Here is a 22221-nt window from a genome sequence, read left to right as displayed (position 1 = left end):
TATATTGGGTTGGGGACAAAATTTCTTCGCACTTCCCAATAGAATCTGATAATATTTGCGCACGTTTCACAAGATGACGTATCATGTAAAATAATCATCAATATAAAGACAACGAAAGGTAAATTGTAAGATAGTTTTATTCAGTTAATTTTCAAATTAATTTTATTGAAGACTCTTAACGAATATTTCATATTTACATATTTGTTTTTTATATGTCGTGGGTATAACTAACATATACATACCTATTTACATCCATACATACATAAAAGTCCCATTATAAATAATAAATCTCCAACAAACATTCATCATTTCGCGAAGTACAATTTTATGGCATACAAAAATAAATGAACAGTATTGTATATTTTATTTCAAAAGCGTATAGCAAAACCTTGATAACTACGTCTCGTAACATACTCCCACATTGTAAATTCGCAATGGTCAATTTCACTTCCTGGACTTCCCACTGTTGATAGCCACTGTGCCCTGGGAATAATGTTAATAAAAACAATCATTAAAATAATAATAAAAAGGAACGAATTTATATGCGTTACCATTGAAATAAATAACGTCAAGACAAGTAGTTTTATTATCATTTTTTTTTTTTCATTAAAAATACCAATAAATGATTTATCAGCGTAAAGAGGAAATGATTGCAAATCACAATCGAGTTAGGAGAAAAGTTAAATGGAACGTTGTAGAGAGAGAGATTTGCCGTGCCGCCAATTGGCCGTTGAAATGAAGCTCTCTCGTCATAGTAGCACGTGTACGACTACGTCTGGTACACGTTGTGTCATCATAGCACCTTCAAGGGCTTCCAAATTATTCTTAGCAGTCGAATTAGACTCTCGAATACACGTTTGTATCGTTCATCCTCGATAAATGGATAAAACGAATAATGTTGATATATGCATAACTAAAAATAAATTATTTATCGAGAAGAATAAATATTTCGAGTTATATGCCGAGTAGGATATTTCATGTCAAAATAGAAATTCTAAAAAAAGGAGACAATCGAGTGATTGCCAAAATAAAATATGTGTGTGTACAGAGATGAAATTGACAATGGTCATCGCTTATTTTGACGGTTACGAAGAAGAAGGTTACGTACTGTCGAGCTATTACTTCATTAAATCATTATTAAAGTCAGTCTTTGACCTAATGCTAGTTATCAACTAATTCACAACTAAGGTCACAGGTTGTTAGATTCGCTTTCTGTCTCATAAGATCCATACAGCGTCAAATGAAAAGTGTGCAATTATCATAGTTGAATCGTTTCAATTTTACCGTATTAATCATTTAATTTAATCTTCCTTCTAAGAAACGCTACCGAACCCTACAATTTGTGGTTATAATATATTACAATATTAATTATAAATTTCAGTTGCCGATGAAGTCCCAATAAAGGGACGAAACGTACAACTAGATGAAAAATAACGTTCAAAAAGAATTTCTAACCCATCCATATTTTCTGAGATACCTATTTTAATAGTTTATTTTCTGGACAAGATAAACAATCAATTAAATTAATTATAAATATAATGTATTTTATTAAAGCTTCATTATAATCGATTAGAAAACGAAAACATGTCGAAAGCGTATTTCAAGGGCAACAGTGACCTTGAAGTACTACCTTAGTCGAATTAAGATGACATTCTGTGTGTGTGTGTGTGTGTGTGTGTACGTTCTATCTATGCTGACACACATAGTTTAAGAAGACGAATGAGAGAAAATCGAGTTGGTCTATGATATGGGGTAACAAGCTACCTCTACAGCTAGCTATTATAGCAACGCGTGCCTTTGCCAGCAAGATCTGATCCAGATAATTAATTGATGCCACGGGCGATGACGTCCGCAACTTCCGATTAAAGAATTTTCATCGAACAAGTATTCCACACACAGACCTAATCCGTATTTATTATAAATATTAGGTTGGGTGCATATGAAATGTCGGATTTTCCTTACATGTGAGAACGTTTGTGTCCTCCCTATTTTCGTTGTTTTGTTATTTTTGGCATAACTTCGTTTATAAATCGTACTGTCGACAGCCAGAGGTTACATTTCAACAAAACAGATTTTCTAAAAAATGTTTAATTTTTTAATTTTGAAGTTTATACTTCTTTTGGTGCGTTTGGGAAAATGTAATGGGAGTGATTTTTTTCCGAGCTCTGTAAAAACGACACCACGAAGTTTGTCGATATTTACGATGCGCGGCAAAACGATTTCAAATTTACGGCATGAAGCGTCTTTTCTCTTCTTCTTACTCTTTTTTTTTTTCTCAAGCGGGTCACCCATCCAAGTACTCATCATACTTAGAGCTGCTTGACTTAAATGATCGAAAGCGGGAAGTAGTTCTATCACCGCGCCATGGCCGTTGACGTATAAAATAATTCGATATATCTCCCTTATATTTAGTGTGGACTGATATCTATATTTTGATATTTTCTTATTTTTTCTTATACATATATAATATATCGATCGATTGAAAATATGTTTCCTTCCTTTTTTTTGTTAAATAAATTAATAATAATTAGTAGCTTATCTTCTCATACTTCCAATCCTTCCCCTTTTACCTGGTCACGCTATATATATATTTATAAAATTAAATAAATAAATAAATGATTAAAAATATAATAATAAAAGAAAAATAATCGGCTCACGAATATTAGTGAATATTATCGATCATCAAGCAGGGAGGGAAATGAATGAAAATATGAAATTTTAGCACACTTATCTTATTCATCTGATCTTTCGCTAACTAACCTTCATTTTTTTAAACCTTTACCTTTAGAAATACGAATCACCCTGTATATAGGATTCGTATCGAAGAAGACCGATACATCGGTTGCGTTTACGATCTTTTTTTTGTCATTCAACACTTTTCGTAAAAACAACAATTATGACCACCTCAAATTTCAGAGTAACAATTTGTAAAAATACATTTTGATAATAATACACGACAATTTGATTTTTCATTTCATCTATAATACGCACATTTCATTATCGACTCTATTTAAGAGGGGAAATACGTGTAGAGGCTTGACAAAATTTAATTTTTTTTTTTTTATAAATCGCTTGTAAAATTATTTAAAAATATAGTCATCAAATTTCAAGTCAAAAATCCAAGTCGTTCAAAAGTTATAAACGATTAAGTGAGCGCCCGTCGTTCAAGTGTCGGAACGCGTGGCATGTAATACGGAACGAAACGACTTTTTTTCGGATTTGTGTACACTCTAGCTTACAAAGTTTTTAACCAATCATTTTGAAATTTGGAATATAGTTTCTTTATATAATTACGCTCTATTTGAACCTGAATCATAAGCGATATCTTTGTTTAAAGTATTTTTTTTATAATGAACAATATATGAAAAAATAGTAAAAAATTATGCTTTATGTTGACACCCCTCTAAAAAATACAAATTTTCACTTTTTCTAGGGAAATGAGGTTCAAATAGAAGATACACATATAAAAAAAAGTAATTTTTCTTTGTAATTGATTTCTGATAAAAATTGTGACTTCCAAGATGTACGCAAACTGCTCAGTCGGATAGAAACCTAAAATGCGTGAAAGCTGATATCTCCGCTAGTTTTCGAGATAAATCTATAAAAAATTTCGGAATATGTTCTCAAATATATATGTAAAATAACCTTATAATATTAATAAATAATATAAATTTTTAATACGTTAAAAAAATTCATGAAAATCGTAATGAAAACATCGTTTTACACGTATTTCCCCCCTTAAATAAACAGCTTTTGAAAAAAAAGATATGCAGTTTTAAATATTCACTTAAAAATCCGACATTTCATACGCACCAACCTAATATTTTACGATTTACCTAAAATCTATAATAGTATATCTAGGAAACTCACATCTGATCGACGAATGCACGTGGTCCTTCCATTTTTCCAAGAATCGTTCCCGTTTTACTGTTTTTAACCCAACCACAAATCCCAAGCTGCAGGCATAGATCCCTCACGTATTTGGGAAAATATACACCTGTAATTCAACGCACAACGAATAAATGTATATTATTGTTATTGATAAATCAAATGATGGTTTTTATAATTACGAGGAGAGAGAGAAAGAGAGAGAGAGAGAGAGAGAGAGAGAGGGACTTTTAGAAGGACAATAAATGTTGCACAAAGTTATGCTTGTTGAATGACAGAACACATTGTTTGAGTGCAGACTTATTGCATTTTTTCTTATTAATAATATAGCAAAGATAAAAGCACGGTTACTGTGATACAAGGAAATCGTACGGTTTGCTTAGTCATGAGACAAGTGGTTATATCCGAACATTCATTTATGCTAGCTTTATCTACTCCTAGATCGTTGAATTCATCTCGATCTTTTTTATTAACCAAAAAGTACATACAAATCATTTGTACATGCGTAAATGCAAGATAATCCCATAGAAATTGAGATGGTTTATTCTTTGGGGGGTTGGGATCGAGTTGTTTGAATCGAGGCTAATACTCGTCGGACGAGAAAAATTTATTTATATTTATTTATTTTTATATATTTAATATAATTTATTATATAATAATTTATATATATATAATATAATTTATTATATATAAAATAAATTTAAATATATATATAATAATAAAATAATAATTATAAATAATAATAATAATAAATAATAAATAAATAATATATAATAATAAATATATAATAATAAATATATAATAATAAATAAATATATAATAATAAATAAATAAATAGTAAAAAATATATATATTATATAATAAATATATAATAATAATAATAAATAAATAATAATAAATAATATATATATATATTTTATAGTTAATATATTTATATTTATATTACGTATAAATTACTTATCGAGAAGTAAAATAAATAAGTAATTTTTTCTTAACATTCATGAAAATGACAGACGTTCGTTAAATATTGAAACGACAAAATTATGAAACCGTGTAAAAGTTATGAAACAAGCGAAGAAAATTTGTTTGAATTGTAAATAATTAGCAACGATTACCTTGAACTTTACCAAAAACTTCGAATTCAACGGCAACCAATGGTTCGTTGCGAAGCGGATCGTCCGACGGCATTCTGTTTTGTAATCGTCGTCGGTTAAAATGAAATAAACGAATAACAGTAGGTCAGAGGGGAATCCTAATCTTCGCGAGAATTCCGTTCGGTCAAATATTTCGTCTCGTTTCGTTTCGATCTAATTTAATCTAATTCGATGCCACCACTGGTCGTACTTCCGCGTACTTGTTTTCACGTTAAAAGTATTATTTCGTTTCGCGACAGACTCCTTCACCTTTTCCAACCACGAGGCGACTCATTAAACTTTAACCGACACTGAGAACGACTCAAATAGATTCCCCACTCTTCGCGGATTGCATCGAGAATCGATTCGATAAATAGTAGTCGTTCACTCCTCCTATCGGTGTATCAAAGATACACATCCGAAATTCACCAATACGATTTTCTATCGTTCCTTTTTTTAGGTTGAGTCATAAGTAACTTCCGTTTCTTTATCAGATATTTATTTAGCTCTCATTAAATACAAAAATGACATTAATTTATTCCGTATTCACCACCGTTATCTATAACCTTCTCTTATCTTCGTGGCAGTTTATAAATTCCTTCCTTGTAAAGTGCGGTTGGTTTGGACTGGAAGAAGTTTTCGACAGCCTGCGTGATTTGCTCTTCAGAATTGAAAGTTTTTCTATTGAAAAAATTTGGTAGGGAACAGAAAAGGTGGTAGTCTGTCGTGGCAAGATCCGGGGAGTAAGAAGCTTGTGGTAAAACAGATCATCCAAGCTCAAGAATTTGTCCTTGAGTCACCTTTGCTGTATGTGGTCGCGCATTGTCGTGCAGAAGGATGACATTTTTGCGATTGACGATTCCCTAATTTCTCCAGGTAGCAAATAACAGTTGATTGCGATGTATTCAACCTTTCTGCTATATATCTTGTCGATTGACGTGGATTTTGCTCAAATACTACCTTTAAAAGGTTGTCGTTGAAGTTGGAAGGACGTCCCGACTTCGGTTTGTCTTTTAAAATCATATCTCAAGAACGGAATTTTACGAATAAAGCAATTTCTAACTGCCCGATCAGTTATCAATCTGATATTTTTTTTTATCAACTCTGCATATTTTTTCGGCTGTCGCCTTAGCACTATTGCCTTGTTTCAATTTCCAAAGCATCACATGACGAATATGTACTTTTTGGCTCTCCATTTCAGAGGATAAAGAAGCAGTTTATTTTAACGTGTATCATACAAAGTTGTTGACGAAAGATCAACGGAAATCTCGTGTAACTAGTGAAATCAAAAACTTATTGTATTGGTAAATTATAGCGGGTAAATTCGAATAATAGATTCTACATAGCTGCGTCGGAAGTTACTTATGACTCAACCTAATATTTAACACGTTCGCGGACAGTAGAAGTTTGACAGTCATTTTATTTTGTGAGTTTTTACAGTCTAAAGGTGAGAGTCATTTTATTTTGAAGTTAGTTGTGATATCGAAAATTTGATTAATTAACCCTAGAACTATAAACTTATTTTTTTAACCCCCAAACTTCAAATTGAGGGGATATATTTACTCCCAAGTCTTAAAAACTGTTCTGATAGCAATAATCAGACTTTTAAGTATATGAATTTTTTATTTTTTTCATGCCAAAGAGAATGGTGAAGAGCAAATTTAATTTTACTAAAGTTTAATTAGTGAAAAATCGATTTAAATAAATTAAAATACTGAAAAACGATCAAATCTTCATTGATTCAAAGTTTTAAATAGTTCTAGGGTTAAACACACATTTTATAAGGGCAGTCAGATTATTGTATATTAAAGAATCAGTTAGTCATTACCTTTACAGGTATAATAATGTAATAAAACTAAATATAATAATAAATATAAATATAAATATAAATATAAATATAAATATAAATAAAATATAATAATAAATAAACTAAATATAAATATAAATAAAATATAATAATAAATAAATTAAATAAAATAATATAATAAAGCTTAATGTTATATCAAATAAAATTCCAAATAATTGGCTTTCAAATTTGATGAATGCTATAATAGCATTCATTTTCATCCTGATTCAAAATTCCGTGAATGTTATATACCATTCAAGTTTTTCAATCAATTATAATATTTATTTTTAATGTTATAAATAATCTTAAATTTGTATAATTATTATATGCATTTTAGAATAAAATATACGAAGAACCAAGTTGCAAAATGATTATGGTAATAAACTTGAAAATATGATATTTCCGTTTCGCACTAATTAAAATAGGAAAAATTTATTTTTCCTATTTTAAATTAATTTTAATATTTAAATATTTTTTAAATATTAATTTAATTTTTATTAAAATCTTTTATTAAAAATTTAAATTTTAATTTTTAATATTTTGCAAAATATAATATTCCTTTAAATATTTTGCAAAATATAATATTCCTACCCTCCTACCATGTTTCATTCTTTTCGAATAAAATAAAACGCGAGTCACACAGGAGTATCTTTCTATTCGTACTTACTTTAAAATATAATAAAAATACAATGATTATTTTTATTAATAGTACTTACATTTCGTAGATAATTCTTATTTTTCGGTCACTGGTTTTTGATGAACACCTTGTATACACATATGGTACTTATTATTAAATCATTATACAGACGCTCGCGTTGTACTTTAGAAGAAACATTCTATAATTAGCGCCTCTTGTAGAAAGTTCTTTGCTGGAGATATGTTTGTTACTCGATGACTTATCATCATTCGCGTCTTATACAAAAAAATCTACATCTTTATCATAACGCATAAAGCACTCGACGTGTTGGCAAAAAAATGAACGATAAAAGATCGTATCGATATCGAAAGCTTCATGCGATAATCTAGCAGATGAATCATTAACGAGTTAACACGTTGACTGTAGCCACTTTTTACGTGATTTTCCTACCACGTCTACATACTACGCTTTTTTTTCTATTATGGGATTCATATTTTATTGACATTTGATTTACAACTGATAAACGGGGCGTTGTATAATTGTTTTTTTATCTATTTTTAACGGTGAGGTCACCGGTGACCTCCGAGGCGCCGTAGACCATTTTATGATTATTCGCTCCTTCTAAATACGGAAAAAAATTGAGGAATTTATAGCAACGAATAATTTCTTACCCATTTTGATAATAATTATGATTATTTATTTATTTATTATATTGATATATCGATATTTATTTATTGTCATGAAATTTTGATCTTTTTTTGCAAGAATCTGAAAATGGATAGTTTTAAAACAAATATACTTACGTTGTAAATTCAATTGTGTTATAGAAACAAGTAACTTCTAACTAATTTTCCTCGTGATAAAAAAATTAATTTCAATTTATATAATATTTATATAATAATTATTTTTATTTTAATCATTTTATTTTAATCTAATCATGTATTTTTACTAACAGTCGTGTTGGGGTCACCGGTGACCTCACGGCAGTTAATATGTTAATGAAATATTATGTAATCAAGCATATGATTATCATAGTATATGATTTATCTTTATAAATGATTAAAAGGAAAGAAAGATAAGTTTTTTGGTTTACTTGAAAAATATGAGATAATATCATTTGAACCGTTGTATCTGTTACGTTGATCATTTGGAAACAAAACAATTGTTACGGACTTTTCCTAATCATTGTACATAATACTTTGGTATCCTATAGATTATCAAATGTAAGCTATATTTTCTTTTTCTTTTTCCTCTCTTTAGTATTTTTATTTAATTCTTCATCATTTTTGTAAATATATTTATATATTCCTTTTATTTATTGTCAAAACATTTCTCTATACATATTATTTATTTATTTATATTTATTTTTAGAATTTATTTATTTATTTATATTTATATTATTTATTTATTTATATTTATTTTTATGTATTTACATTTATTTTTAGAATTTATTTATTTATTTATATTTATATTATTTATTTATTTATTTTATTTTTATGTATTTACATTTATTTTTAGAATTTATTTATTTATTTATATTTATATTATTTATTGTTATGTATAACAATGGGTAAGTAAATTCCGTCAATGCACAAATAAACAAATAAATAAATAATATTAAGAATATCATTATCGGGTAACCGAACCCCCCCCCCCACAATCAACACACACACAAAAGCGAGTGTGTGAGAGGGCGGAAATATGAGAAATATGAATACAATTCCTTCATTGCCCAAAAACACCTGCCATTGTGAACAATGCTTAGACAGTGTTCATAATTCCGGATTTCCCAAATGAAAGTGGAAAGGGCACTTAGGCTACTAAAAGGGGCGTTACGAGAAGAGGCTTTCGGTCTTTTTTTTCCTCTGTTAGAGGAAAAATCAAAGCGCGTTGTATACCATACATTGCATAAATATTAAATGTAGGCCAGGAGGGCAGTCGTTCATTGTGGAACTAAGCACTTCCCATTGACTTGCCCGCCATCCCATTGTTCCCTCATTATACCAGTTAATTAATTATTATTAAGCCGTGACGTAGTAATTGCCCTGCAAGAGTAGAAATCGTATGTGTGTACAGGATACGAGGGAGGAAGGTTAGGATCTATTTATAATGATCGTATGCAATCTATTACCACTGGCCATTGAAGGTCTTTCATTCGGTGGTATGAAAATTAATTGGAACAAAAGTCTATTTCTTTCCCACCCTCCGAGGTAAAAGAAAAATTTTCCATTCGAGCATCTTCCCTCTAGTCGTAGAAGAATTATTTTCAATATACTCCGTTTGCTTCTCGACAATTTAACTATGAAAATATAATACTTACCTGGATACACTAAATTTTTCAAAAAAGAAAAATCACTCACGATTTGAAGGTTATGTCAAGAGTATAGAATTAAAATATAGGTTAAACACACGAATGATCATTTTTCTCTGTGGTTATTTATTTTTCTGATTTATTATTCTACGTTAATCGATATTTCAAAAGGAAATAAACGATAATACGCATTATTGTCTGGTCGCATTATGATTATTAACGTGCAAGAAAAGTATGCATTATAAAGGACACGTTTTTACTCGTATTTAATTTAGGACGAGGAGTATTATGCCTTTGGCTAATTGAGCCTGTCGCATGGGTTACAATCACTCGATGCTTCTTCTTCCTCTTGACGAAATTAACGACGATTGGGTGTGTCTTAACACTCTATTTCTCGGTCGTTAAAAAGACATACTAACTCTGAAAGCGTTTTTCCCTTGGGTTTTCGTACCTTTTCCTATTAAGCGTAAATCCGATCATATTCTCGATCCTTTTGTGAATAAAAGAGATGTAAAAGAAGATGACGGTACTGCAGCACGGCTTTTGACGGCTTTTGACGGCTTTTTACCACTCCTAGGAACGCATTCGATGGATTGGCAGTAATCTTATACGAGAGATTCGGGATTTCCTGGAATGATCGTAGTCGAGGTGCTATTCTGAAGGAGGGCTCCGTTCTCAGCATCTTTGCCGGTTCCATCGGTACAAGAGGCGAAGTTATTGGACGCGCTTAAAAGATTTCGCCTTCTGGCTTCCTTTTTCTCACGTTCGATCTGAAAAATAATCCGTAATCGCGTGATTCATTTCATTTCATTACAAGTTTCTCTACATGGGAAATGTAACTTTATTAAGGGGACACCATTAGTGTGAAATTTTGTAAAAATTGATTTTTTTTACTGCATACTTCGATAGTCTATACTTTTAAAAATAACATATTAAAATTTCAAGTGCATATCTCAAATAGTTTTACCGTACCATATCAGTAACTTAAACTTTAAAACACGTTTTTCTCGAAACTACATTTTTCAAATTTACTGCAGTTATAGCTCGAAAACAAATCATCCGATCGATTTGATTCTTTTTGCAGCTTTTTCTATATATGTTTCTCCATACCATGAACCTCCAATTTTTCGATCGAATAAAAAATGTCATTTTGGCAGGCCAAAAAACATCAAATATCGTGCGAAATTAAAATTTTTGTTTTCAAAACTCCGCCATTTTGTTAAATTTCAAATTTTTTTAGGTTATACTTCTTTTGGCGCGTTTGGGAAAAAATTATGAGAGTGAATTTTTACAAAAAATTGATAGGATGAAGTTTGTCGGTATTTACAATGCGCGGGCAAAACGATTTGAAATGAACTGCATGAAATAAGTCGTACATTTAGTATTCTGATATTTCTATACACATAACGAAGTTATTTAATTATTACGTACGGTGGTGATTGATATTAAAAACCTGTTAATATCTTCAAAAATATTCTCACATTGATTATTTGTAAATATTATTAATAAAAGTCTTCTTTGAGGTTAATTGAGGTAAGTATTATTATTTATTAGTTTTTTGAGGTTAACTAAGGTATGTATTATTATGTATTAATTTTAATTCGTTTTATTTCCTCTCTATAGTGATCAATTTAGGTTGAAAATGAATAAACTAGATACCATTCTACGTGATTTTTTATCCCTTAACCATACGATGCCAATTTTCTGATTTCAATCTAAGAATATCGATGAATTACAATCGTTCTCTTTATCCTGATATTATAACAGACAATAGTAAGTAGAATAGCAATATTCCGTTTAGTTAAAATACTTTTTATTTTTTCGACCATAGTTCATGGTAGGGGGAATACCTTCCAGTTTAACAAACTTTTTGGTTTTTTTGATTTTAATCATTGCGAAGGTCGCTATCACTGCAGTAGTTTGGGTTCTTTGTTTTTTTTTTTGAAGATTTGGGAGAAGTTTGAATTTTTCGATCCAAAAATTTGATTACATATCAACAAATATATCCTTAAAATATGAAAACATTTAATGCAGTAATTTTCTTATAAAAAAAATTCCCAAAAATCAGAGCTTTTTTTCAGGCGGTCATACTAGTGGTGCCCCATAATATCAAACGAGCTGATCATCATTATCACATTAATCAAAACTACCAACCTTGACAAATAGTCGAAGATAATGACACGGAAAGGTAACGCACTTGCCCTCCTCCTCTTCGGCGTCGATGTAAACCCCACGAACGAGAATGGAATTACTGCAATTGAGTAATAGGAGAAAGACGAAACAACCTATCGATGTGATCCAACAGGAGAGTACTAAATTATTCGGCAGGAGCCATAGATCTAATAAGTTCCAAATACCGCGCCAAACATTGACAGTTCCTAGGAAACTAAGAAGGAGGAAAGCGTCGGCCGTTATCAGACGAGCGAGACCTTCCAAACGTGCGCAGACGTAACGCATCAAGGGTTGTAAACTAAACGTTACGACTACTATTACGTAGCCGATTGCCTATAAAACACACACAGACAAACAAAATTATTTTTATATATTTAATATATTATTCTCAAATTAAATTGAATTCTAAACAATTTTTAATTATTATAATGAATTATTTTATTTTTAATTTTTATTTTTTTATGAAAGACACACACAGACAAACAAAATTATTTTTATATATTTGATATATTATTCTTAAATTAAATTGAATTGAAAACAATTTTTAATTATTATAATGAAATATATATAATTATATATATTTATTTATTATTATAATGAATTATTTTATTTTTTTATTTTTATTTTTTATGAAAGACACACACAGACAAACAAAATTATTTTATATATTTGATATATTATTCTTAAATAAAATTGAATTGAAAACAATTTTTAATTATTATAATGAAATATATATAATTATATATATTTATTTATTATAATAATGAATTATTTTATTTTTAAATTTTTATTTTTTTATGAAAGACACACACAGACAAACAAAATTATTTTTATATATTTGATATATTATTCTCAAATTAAATTGAATTCTAAACAATTTTTAATTATTATAATGAATTATTTTATTTTTAATTTTTATTTTTTATGAAAGACACACACAGACAAACAAAATTATTTATATATTTAAAATTTATTCTCAAATTAAATTGAATTCAAAGCAATTTTTAATTATTACAATGAATTATTTTTAATTTTTATTTTTTTATGAAAGACACACACAGACAAACAAAATTATTTTTATATATTTAATATATTATTCTCAAATTAAATTGAATTCTAAACAATTTTTAATTATTATAATGAATTATTTTATTTTTTAATTTTTATTTTTTTATGAAAGACACACACAGACAAACAAAATTATTTTTATATATTTGATATATTATTCTTAAATTAAATTGAATTCAAAACAATTTTTAATTATTATAATGAATTATTTTATTTTTTAATTTTTATTTTTTTATGAAAGACACACACAGACAAACAAAATTATTTTTATATATTTAATATATTATTCTCAAATTAAATTGAATTCTAAACAATTTTTAATTATTATAATGAATTATTTTATTTGTTAATTTTTACTTTTTTTATGAAAGACACACACAGACAAACAAAATTATTTTTATATATTTAATATATTATTCTCAAATTAAATTGAATTCTAAACAATTTTTAATTATTATAATGAATTATTTTGTTTGTTAATTTTACTTTTTTATGAAAGACACACACAGACAAACAAAATTATGTTTATATATTAATATATTCTCAAATTAAATTGAATTCAAAACAATTTTTAATTATTATAATGAATTATTTTATTTGTTAATTTTTATTTTTTTATGAAAGACACACACAGACAAACAAAATTATTTTTATATATTTAATATATTATTCTCAAATTAAATTGAATTCTAAACAATTTGTAATTATTATAATGAATTATTTTATTTGTTAATTTTTACTTTTTTTATGAAAGACACACACAGACAAACAAAATTATTTTTATATATTTAATATATTATTCTCAAATTAAATTGAATTCTAAACAATTTTTAATTATTATAATGAATTATTTTATTTTTTAATTTTTATTTTTTTATGAAAGACACACACAGACAAACAAAATTATTTTTATATATTTAATATATTATTCTCAAATTAAATTGAATTCTAAACAATTTTTAATTATTATAATGAATTATTTTATTTTTAATTTTTATTTTTTTTTTTATGAAAGACACACACAGACAAACAAAATTATTTTTATATATTTGATATATTATTCTCAAATTAAATTGAATTCTAAACAATTTTTAATTATTATAATGAATTATTTTATTTTTAAATTTTTATTTTTTTATGAAAGACACACACACAGACAAACAAAATTATTTTTATATATTTAATATATTATTCTCAAATTACAGAAGACAGGTATATACCTCATTGCTCTCAACATAACCTAACTTTTACAGATTATTAAAATTTAATTGGTTTTTTATCTTGTTCAGAAAATAAAACTATTAACCCTTTGCACTAGACATTTTACAGGTACTTTAAAAACATTTATAAACAAACAAGCATATAGAAATAATCAAATATCATCAGTTTATTCATTTATATGCCGAAAAAAAAAAAAACTTTGATAAATACTACACTCTGTAATTAGTTTTGGTTGAGTTGACACTTGAAATATCGGCCGAGCGCCGTATCGGCGCCGTTCGAGTGCAAAGGGTTAAAATAGGTGTCTTAGGAAATTTGTACGGGTTAGAAATTCTTTTTCAACGTTATTTTGATCTTGTTGATATTATTAAAATTATTTACAAAAAAAAAAGAAAAGAAAGAAGATAATCCGCAGATCATGCAATTTAATGCATAACTTCTGTTTCGAGATTATCTCAAGTGGATTGCATTCGATAACTTCGCAAGGAAAAAAAAAGATAAAACGGTAAATATATTACTTTTGTTAAATAGTTCGTAGATTAGATTATATACGACTATTGCTATACTGTTATCTATAGAAGAAGAAGAAGAAGAAGAAGTAAAAAATATTATACTAAAAATATAATAATTATATAGCATTGTAGCAATTTATTTTAATACTGACAAAAGTCCATCTTTTTTTAGTTTAGTTAACTTTCAACTGTAGATATTATTATGGTCGACAACAACAAAATATTAAAATAGACTTAGGCCACTTTAAAAAAAAACGGCTCAATATATATGATAAATAATATAATAATATATTATATATAAATATAAGTAAATATTTATATAACTAAATATATTATTATATTTATTAATAATTTATAATATATTTAATAATTTATAATATTTATTAATAAATATAATTATATTATTTATTAATAATTATTTATATACATTATAATATAATAATAATAAAATATATAATTTTAATTTAATATAATATTTTTTAATATAATATTTTATATATAATATATAATTTTTTTTTTATAATATATAATATAAATAAAATATAAATTATTATATATTATATGTTATTATATCTATTATAAATGAAAAGATAAAATCCAAAGAGCATCACGTATTGCGTGAATGTAGGTAAGTTTAAACAATTATTTGATAATCTTGTTATTATTTTTTTTAATATACATTGTATATTAGATAAATATTGATTTGTAGGTATTCCCTATCTTCCGCAATCTATCGATATCTTAAGACAAGACTTACGAGAGAACCCAGAGCAGAGTATTCCCTATTTTCTGGAAGAAGATAGAGATCGAAAAGAATCCACACTCCTCTCCAGACAAATACTACCAGTGTACCAACGACCCCAACACTAAACGCGCAATCAAGTAAGTACAACGACCAGCCCCTCGTATTCTGTAAACACACAAACATATTATATAATAATAAGCCGTTTATTTTGAAATTGGCGTAAGTCCATTTATGTTCGAATCGAGTTATTGATGGTTTTGCGTTGAATTCAATTTAAGGGGTTATAAGCAGTTAGAATTTTCAAAAAATCGATTGTTTTTTTTTGCATTTTCGGAATGTATATATTTAAGTATATTCTCTGAAAATTTCAAATCGATCCGGCAAATATTCTTCACTTCGTGCAAGCTGCAAACAAAAATTTTGAACTATGTGTAAACGTCTCTTTGAAACTTTAAACTTGTTTTTCTCAAAACGGTATTTTTAAAGTCGGTGATCTCGATTTCTCAAAAATAACACAACCGATTTGTCTTATATTTTTACACAATATTCTTAAATATATTCATCAGGTATTGACGGGAGGAATAAGGTTTAAAAAAATTATTACTATTTTTTTTTACAATTTAGAGCGAAAATTTCAGTCCAAAACGAAACATTTTTTTCAGATAGACGCCATTTTGTCAAAAATCAAAATTTCAAAAATTCCTCCCGTTAATACCTGCATTAATCTATTCTTTAAAAGAATCCACCATTATTTTTTATTTCGATTAATCAAAACTGCCGAAGTGGAGGTCACCGCCAAGCGCCTTTTTTTAGAGGACGTTCAGGAAATCATCTACAGGAGCGGTGCACATTAATATTTTAACATGATCGACGCGCTATTGTATTCTTAAAAGTAGGCTCTATTTGAATTATCATCACTTATAATTGATAAATTAAAACTTTTTCTATAAAAAATTCATGAAAAGACGTCTTTTTTGAGCCACGTAACTGCGTATAACCCCTTAAAACTATGGATAACAGATGACATAATGGAATAATGTTTTTGTGTTTCTAAAGGTCTCAAATTTATCATTATTCCAATTAACATAATTAACATTATTTAAGAAATAATATATTTTTGATTACTATGATTGGACTTACGCCACTTTCAAAATCAATTAAATGACGTTTTTCAATTCTTATAAAAGCACAAGTTCATAGGAAAAATCAATTTTCCTTAAAATTAAAATAAATGTTATATGTATACACTTTTATGTTATAAAATCCAACCAAAAATAATATTCAACTTTTATTTTTTGTTAAATAATTATTTGTTAACATTCAAATTGAATATTGTTTTATTAATTACCAGCAAAGCTAGCCCATTTTTCAAATAATAAAGCTGCTGTTTATTTTATGTTATCCTGATTGTTTTTTTGTTTTTTATTACAAAAAATCCTAATAAATAATATCTCTTAAAAAACATTTTTTTTTAAAGAAAATAAACGAATGTTATACAAACGTATGTATGTGCTACGAAAAGCACAGAGCTTTACGCGCTTGAACACGTTTTATTTAACTTTGATGTGCTAAATGCTTCCTTTTAAATTTCTTTCTTTTCACAAAAAAACGGGGGTTAAAAAATTTCGAAAAGAAAAATAAAATTAAACTTTTATATATATATATATAAATAAATAAATAAATAGATAAATTATTCAGTTTTAAATTTGTGTATGCTGCAGAGATTTAAAATGATGTACAGGTGACATTAAAACCATTTAATCCTTGTATTTTAGATTTGTGAGTGGTCTCGTTTTTTTTCTATGGTGATTCAAACTTGATATTATTAACATTATTTAAGAAATAATTTTATTTTGATGGTTACGATTGGAGTTAACGCCATTTTCAAAAAATAAACTTTTTCATCGCTTCATTAACCAACAAATGTTACAAAATCTTCATTTTTTTTTAAATATTATCGGTAATAAATTGCTTCGGAATGAAAAGATCATGTAAAAATGTGTGTGTAACTATTAAGGTAACTAATTAATATGATAATTATTACATTATCATATATTTCATATATTAAACTTCGAGTTTAGTCTTCGATATAATTGGACCATTTATTTTGAAAATAGTGTAAGTCAATTTTCTTTTGTTTCGAGAAAATTAGAGGTTAAGTTTGCTTCAGAATGAAAAGATCATGTAAAAATGTAACTATTAAAGTAACTAATTAATATGATAATTATTACATTATCATATATTTCATATATTAAACTTCGAGTTTAATCTTCGATATAATTGGACCGTTTATTTTGAAAATGGTGTAAATCAATTTTCTTTTGTTTCGAGAAAATTAGAGGTTAGGTTTATCGATGATTATGCAATTTCATTTACCGACCAATTTTAAATTGTACAAAACATGGAAATTTATAAGAAATTAAACACGGATTAGTTATACATACAAAATTTACATAAAATTAAGCATAAATTCTCATTTTTTTTTCAAAAATGGACTTACACCATTTTCAAAATAAACAGTCCAATTATATCTAAGCTTAAAATATTATTTTTTTTTTTTGTATACAAAAGGTAAATACGAATGGTACATCCTGATTTGAGCATATTTTCGTGTCTACAATTCAGCACGGAATAAAAATAAACCGCGGACGAAGATAGGCCGTGTATCATTGGGGAAAGTAAAAAGAAAACAAACAAAAACAAACAAACAAAAATAAAAAGAAAAAGAAGAAAAGAAAGAAAGAGAGAGTGAGAAGATGATTTATAAATTTGGAAGGTAATTTTGTTGAATAGCTAAGCAAAGAGAATACCTTTGCATTCGACTTCTTTATGGTGGGATGCCATGATAACCATTCGAATCAAGCAAGCGGCAGAAGCTCGAAGCGCAGAAAACTGAAAAAAAAGAAAAACAGGCGAGTCTTCAACGTGAGGAGATTTTCTAAAAGCGATGATATGTCACACGCACGATGCTCAAATCAGTTTAAGTTTGATCGATAATACACAATAATAATAATAATAATAATAATAATAATAATAATAATAATAATAATAATTTTCTTTTTCTTTTACATATATCGAAATATGAATAAAAATTTCGATAAATTACGATCAACAGTTAAAAGATATAAAATACCATTTTGCAAATGATATCGAAGATAATGATTCTCGATAGGACATAATTCCAGAAACGTCGGATTGTCGAGAGTTACTTGACTGACGTTGATCTCCAATTTAGCCATTTATTAACCAAATTGAATCGACTTATATCCTGGAAGAAGTCAAATGACGGGACTTAAATCGCTCGTTTCTCGGAAATTCTATTATTCCTTACCCAGTTTTTTCCTTTCATTTTCTATTCCTTTTCCTTTCCTTTCTTAAAGTTGAATTCGTTAATGGTTTGAATAAGTGAAAGTGAAGAACATTGGTGATGGTTTGTCAATGGACACCAATATCCAAGAATTTTCAACATTTTTTAACTTATTTTCTGATTTTCTTTAGAACTTATTGTCATAGAATAGATTTATTTAAACATATACGAGTAGACAACGTAAATGCATTTACTTATGCCTCTGCCTGTATGTATCATACAAGCGCAATACTGATCACGATCGGGGGAGATAGCCGGAAACTGTGCTTATGCGTGAACGATGTGGAACCTCATGAGCTCGTAGGATATGCGAAAATTCACCTTTCCCGACTATTTTCAACATAAATCAAGATTTCATCGAGTATTGTCATAAAAAAGGATCCCCGAATATATATATACAATTTTTAATCGAATCTTACATTAATATTAGCAATAAATGAAACGTTCAAATAAATATTCGTTCGAATTTTGATGTATGAATTTGAATTAATATTGTAATTTCGAGAAGTTGATATCGAATCAGTTAAAGCCGACTGTGATTGAATTCTCAAAAGGAGTTGGGGATAATGGTGATTCAGTAACCGGTCTGTTTATATGATTAATCCTATAAAAGAGGTATAATGAGACTCGTGTAAGCTTAACATTACAAATTAAGACTATAATCAATTGTATTCATTGGGATTAAATAGCGAACAATATATACCTAATCGTGTGTGCACGTACACAGATACAGATCGTGTGGGTGTGCGTGTAAAATTGATGAACATAGTCGAGAAGAAATTGATAGCCTTAATATAATAATAATGCAGAGAATTCGTCGTGGTAGAACTGTCAATTTAAGCGGCAAGTATTTAGTGATATTGTTATCTGGCACGTGTCACGCGTTTTCAAGAACGCGTATAAGCAAAAATAGAATAAAAATAATAACTTACGTTTACGCGAAACATAGTCTGCACTTCGAAGTATCCGGGACAGGAATCGAGGCTAAGGGAGAAGGGCGGCGCGGAAACGTTTCTGATGGCACGCATAATCGCGAGTGCTAGAAGACTGGCCGCGGTGGTTAAGGAAACGGTGCTTGGTATCAGTTCCGTGTACAAATCTAAGGCTTGCCATGCGCCACGCCAAGCGTTAACGCAACAAAACCCGAATACAGCCGTGTAGATCCTCGAACCCGCGTAATAGGACAACCTGTGTTTGTCGGGGTGCAGAAGATCATTGAGACGGTGTTGAGTGATGCTGAAGAAGAAGAGTCCTGTAAATCCTATTGCTATCGAGACGAAACTACTGAGGATTGGATCGTCTCTGCAAAGGTAAGCGTCACTCAGACCCCAGGTACCTCTCCAATAACCGACCACCGCGGGTGCAGCTATTATGGCCGAAAAGATCGTATCGAAGATCGTTAGGATCGTGTAATGAAGCCGACTAGACGATGGGCTGTCCAATCCTCCCGTCATCCCAACGCCAGTACGTAATTCGACCATCCTCATCCAATCTTGATCGAGTCTAGTCGCGCTGTTTGTCATCGTGCATGATTTGAGCTTTTACTCTCTCACCTATCGTCAACCAACCAGGAGAATCCAACAAATTCCTCCTATTCGTCGTTATTCCACACGACATTTATTATTTATTTACTTAGATTTTCTTTACTTTATTTTAATGTTTCTTTAACAACTTCTTCTTCTTCTTCTTCTTCTTCTTTATCAGGAAAATATCGAAAGATCATCAACCGTTCTTCCGGATAGATCTTGCAGTGATCCTACGCCAGTGAGTCACGCGATACCCATCGACAATATAAAAAACGAATCTTACGTAGTCCTGTCCTCTGAACATTTTCACTCGATCACCCTCCAATCCCGATCACTTCTTCCTTATTATTTATTCCTCGATACTATACCACCCTAAATACTTTTCATTTTTCTTCTTCCACATTCCTTTTAAAATCAAACCTTTTAAATAAAGATACAATTTTGTATACTTTATAATTAATTGTAAGAGTATAGTAGTTAAGTCCTCGAGACTATTAATTATGAAAGCTACGGAGACGATGAGGTCTCCTGTCGTCGTCTATCGACAGGTCGGATAACGGGTGAGTACTGACTTCTGTTTAGCCACCGCTATCTTTTATCAACCGTCGAGTACCAACACTCTGACATTATCGTAAACGACACTCTCGTGTAGACTACAACACGGAGAATAGTATAGTCCTCTTCTCCTCTACTCTTCTCTTCTCCATCAACTTTACCGCCAGCCACGCCGACACCCCCTCCCCCCTCCCCCCAACCCCACTCGTATATCTCTAATGATCATTCCATCTACGATACACTATCACGAATTAGATTACTCGCAGGATAAGCTTCTTCCCTAAACGATAATCTTCACCATTTTTCATTTTACTACGAACAACGCGATCGCGTTTCTACTCTTACAAATGGTCTCTTTATAACATTCTAACTGTTAGCCTGTATATAGATTTCTAACGTCCCTTTTGTATAAACGGTTGCATAAAACACGGGTCGGATGCTTGCGATATACAAGTTCCCGCGTTCGCTGAACTCCGCCATTTTCGGAATTTTTCTAATAATAAATAACAAAAATAGGAAATATAATCTAATTATCTATCACGAATTTATCGATTTTTCTTTATTTTGGCAAATTTCCGTTCTAAGATTAATGAGAAATGTACTAATGAATTGAGACATTAATTAATTATTATTCGCAATTGCAATATGAAGTATAAAAGTAACCTCACTTTTTTCGGCAATTCATTGTATTGTAATAATTTACGAAATATCTTTATTCGAGAATAGGAGAACAAACGATACAGAGAAAGGAAAGAAATAAAAGGGAAAAGGAAGATTTTGAAAAATGTCAAGTAGCCAAGTTGACGAAATCACGCTTGAGCCACCTTGAAGCTTCATCTTTTTTAACTAGAATTTCCTGTCCAACAAATTCCTCGGGCTTTTGTCACGTCGAAGTTGTCGCTAATCGTAAGCTTTTTGTCTGCCAATCAAGCTTCGATTACCGCAATCTTCTCACCTTGGTTCATCACTTTTTCACGAGCAGGCGACGACATGTTCATCGTTTTAGGCTGGACATGCGACACCCAAACGACCGACAAAATTCGATTGATGCCATAACTGGGTCTAGAATAATCACAGCTTTTACTTCATCTACAAACGCCTAGCTTCGCGTACTTAATTGCCAATTGTTTATTATTTTTATAAGGACAAACCAATTTATTCGCATACCCCATTCAAGAAAGAAATCTTGAGAAATAAAAATTCAATCAGGAGAGAGAGAGAAAGAACAACCAGATATAAT

General features: G+C 29.0%; 2 protein-coding genes and 1 long non-coding RNA gene across 3 annotated transcripts; all 3 read right to left on the bottom strand.

Annotated features, from left to right (window-relative positions):
* Positions 1-308: 308 nt before the first annotated feature.
* LOC122517788 (acylphosphatase-2) lies at positions 309-6795 on the bottom strand. Its single transcript, XM_043636348.1, has 3 exons — positions 5004-6795; positions 3871-3997; positions 309-483 (listed from the first exon to the last, which is right to left on the bottom strand). Exons 1-3 carry the CDS (start codon positions 5074-5076, stop codon positions 369-371), a joined length of 315 nt encoding a protein of 104 aa, XP_043492283.1. The 5' UTR covers positions 5077-6795; the 3' UTR covers positions 309-368.
* Positions 6796-9944: 3149 nt separating this feature from the next.
* On the bottom strand, positions 9945-21059 carry LOC122517770. The gene is made up of 4 exons (XM_043636325.1): positions 19833-21059; positions 15546-15698; positions 11970-12320; positions 9945-10585 (listed from the first exon to the last, which is right to left on the bottom strand). The coding sequence occupies exons 1-4, from the start codon at positions 20421-20423 to the stop codon at positions 10421-10423; spliced, it is 1260 nt and encodes a 419-aa protein (XP_043492260.1). The 5' UTR covers positions 20424-21059; the 3' UTR covers positions 9945-10420.
* Positions 18357-19807, bottom strand: LOC122517794. Its single transcript, XR_006303926.1, has 2 exons — positions 18667-19807; positions 18357-18425 (listed from the first exon to the last, which is right to left on the bottom strand). It is a non-coding gene; the product is annotated as an uncharacterized LOC122517794 (long non-coding RNA).
* Positions 21060-22221: the final 1162 nt, after the last annotated feature.

The sequence above is a fragment of the Polistes fuscatus genome, unplaced genomic scaffold, assembly GCF_010416935.1.
Source record: "Polistes fuscatus isolate 324 unplaced genomic scaffold, CU_Pfus_HIC Scaffold21, whole genome shotgun sequence".
Classification (NCBI taxonomy): Eukaryota; Metazoa; Arthropoda; class Insecta; order Hymenoptera; family Vespidae; genus Polistes; species Polistes fuscatus.
The sequence above is the reverse complement of the archived record's forward strand: the minus strand, read 5'-3'. Positions and strand labels throughout refer to the sequence as shown.

Excerpts from the sequence above, each read along its gene's own strand:
- LOC122517788 (XM_043636348.1), bottom strand. The coding sequence starts at position 5,076 with ATGCCGTCGGACGATCCGCTTCGCAACGAACCATTGGTTGCCGTTGAA. Across the intron at positions 3,998-5,003 it reads AGTTTTTGGTAAAGTTCAAG|GTGTATATTTTCCCAAATAC; the intron begins GTAATCGTTGCT and ends GTTGAATTACAG. Across the intron at positions 484-3,870 it reads CGTGCATTCGTCGATCAGAT|GGCACAGTGGCTATCAACAG; the intron begins GTGAGTTTCCTA and ends CATTATTCCCAG.
- LOC122517770 (XM_043636325.1), bottom strand. The coding sequence starts at position 20,423 with ATGACAAACAGCGCGACTAGACTCGATCAAGATTGGATGAGGATGGTC. Across the intron at positions 15,699-19,832 it reads AGACTATGTTTCGCGTAAAC|AATACGAGGGGCTGGTCGTT; the intron begins GTAAGTTATTAT and ends GTGTGTTTACAG. Across the intron at positions 10,586-11,969 it reads ATCTTCGACTATTTGTCAAG|ATCGAACGTGAGAAAAAGGA; the intron begins GTTGGTAGTTTT and ends ATTATTTTTCAG.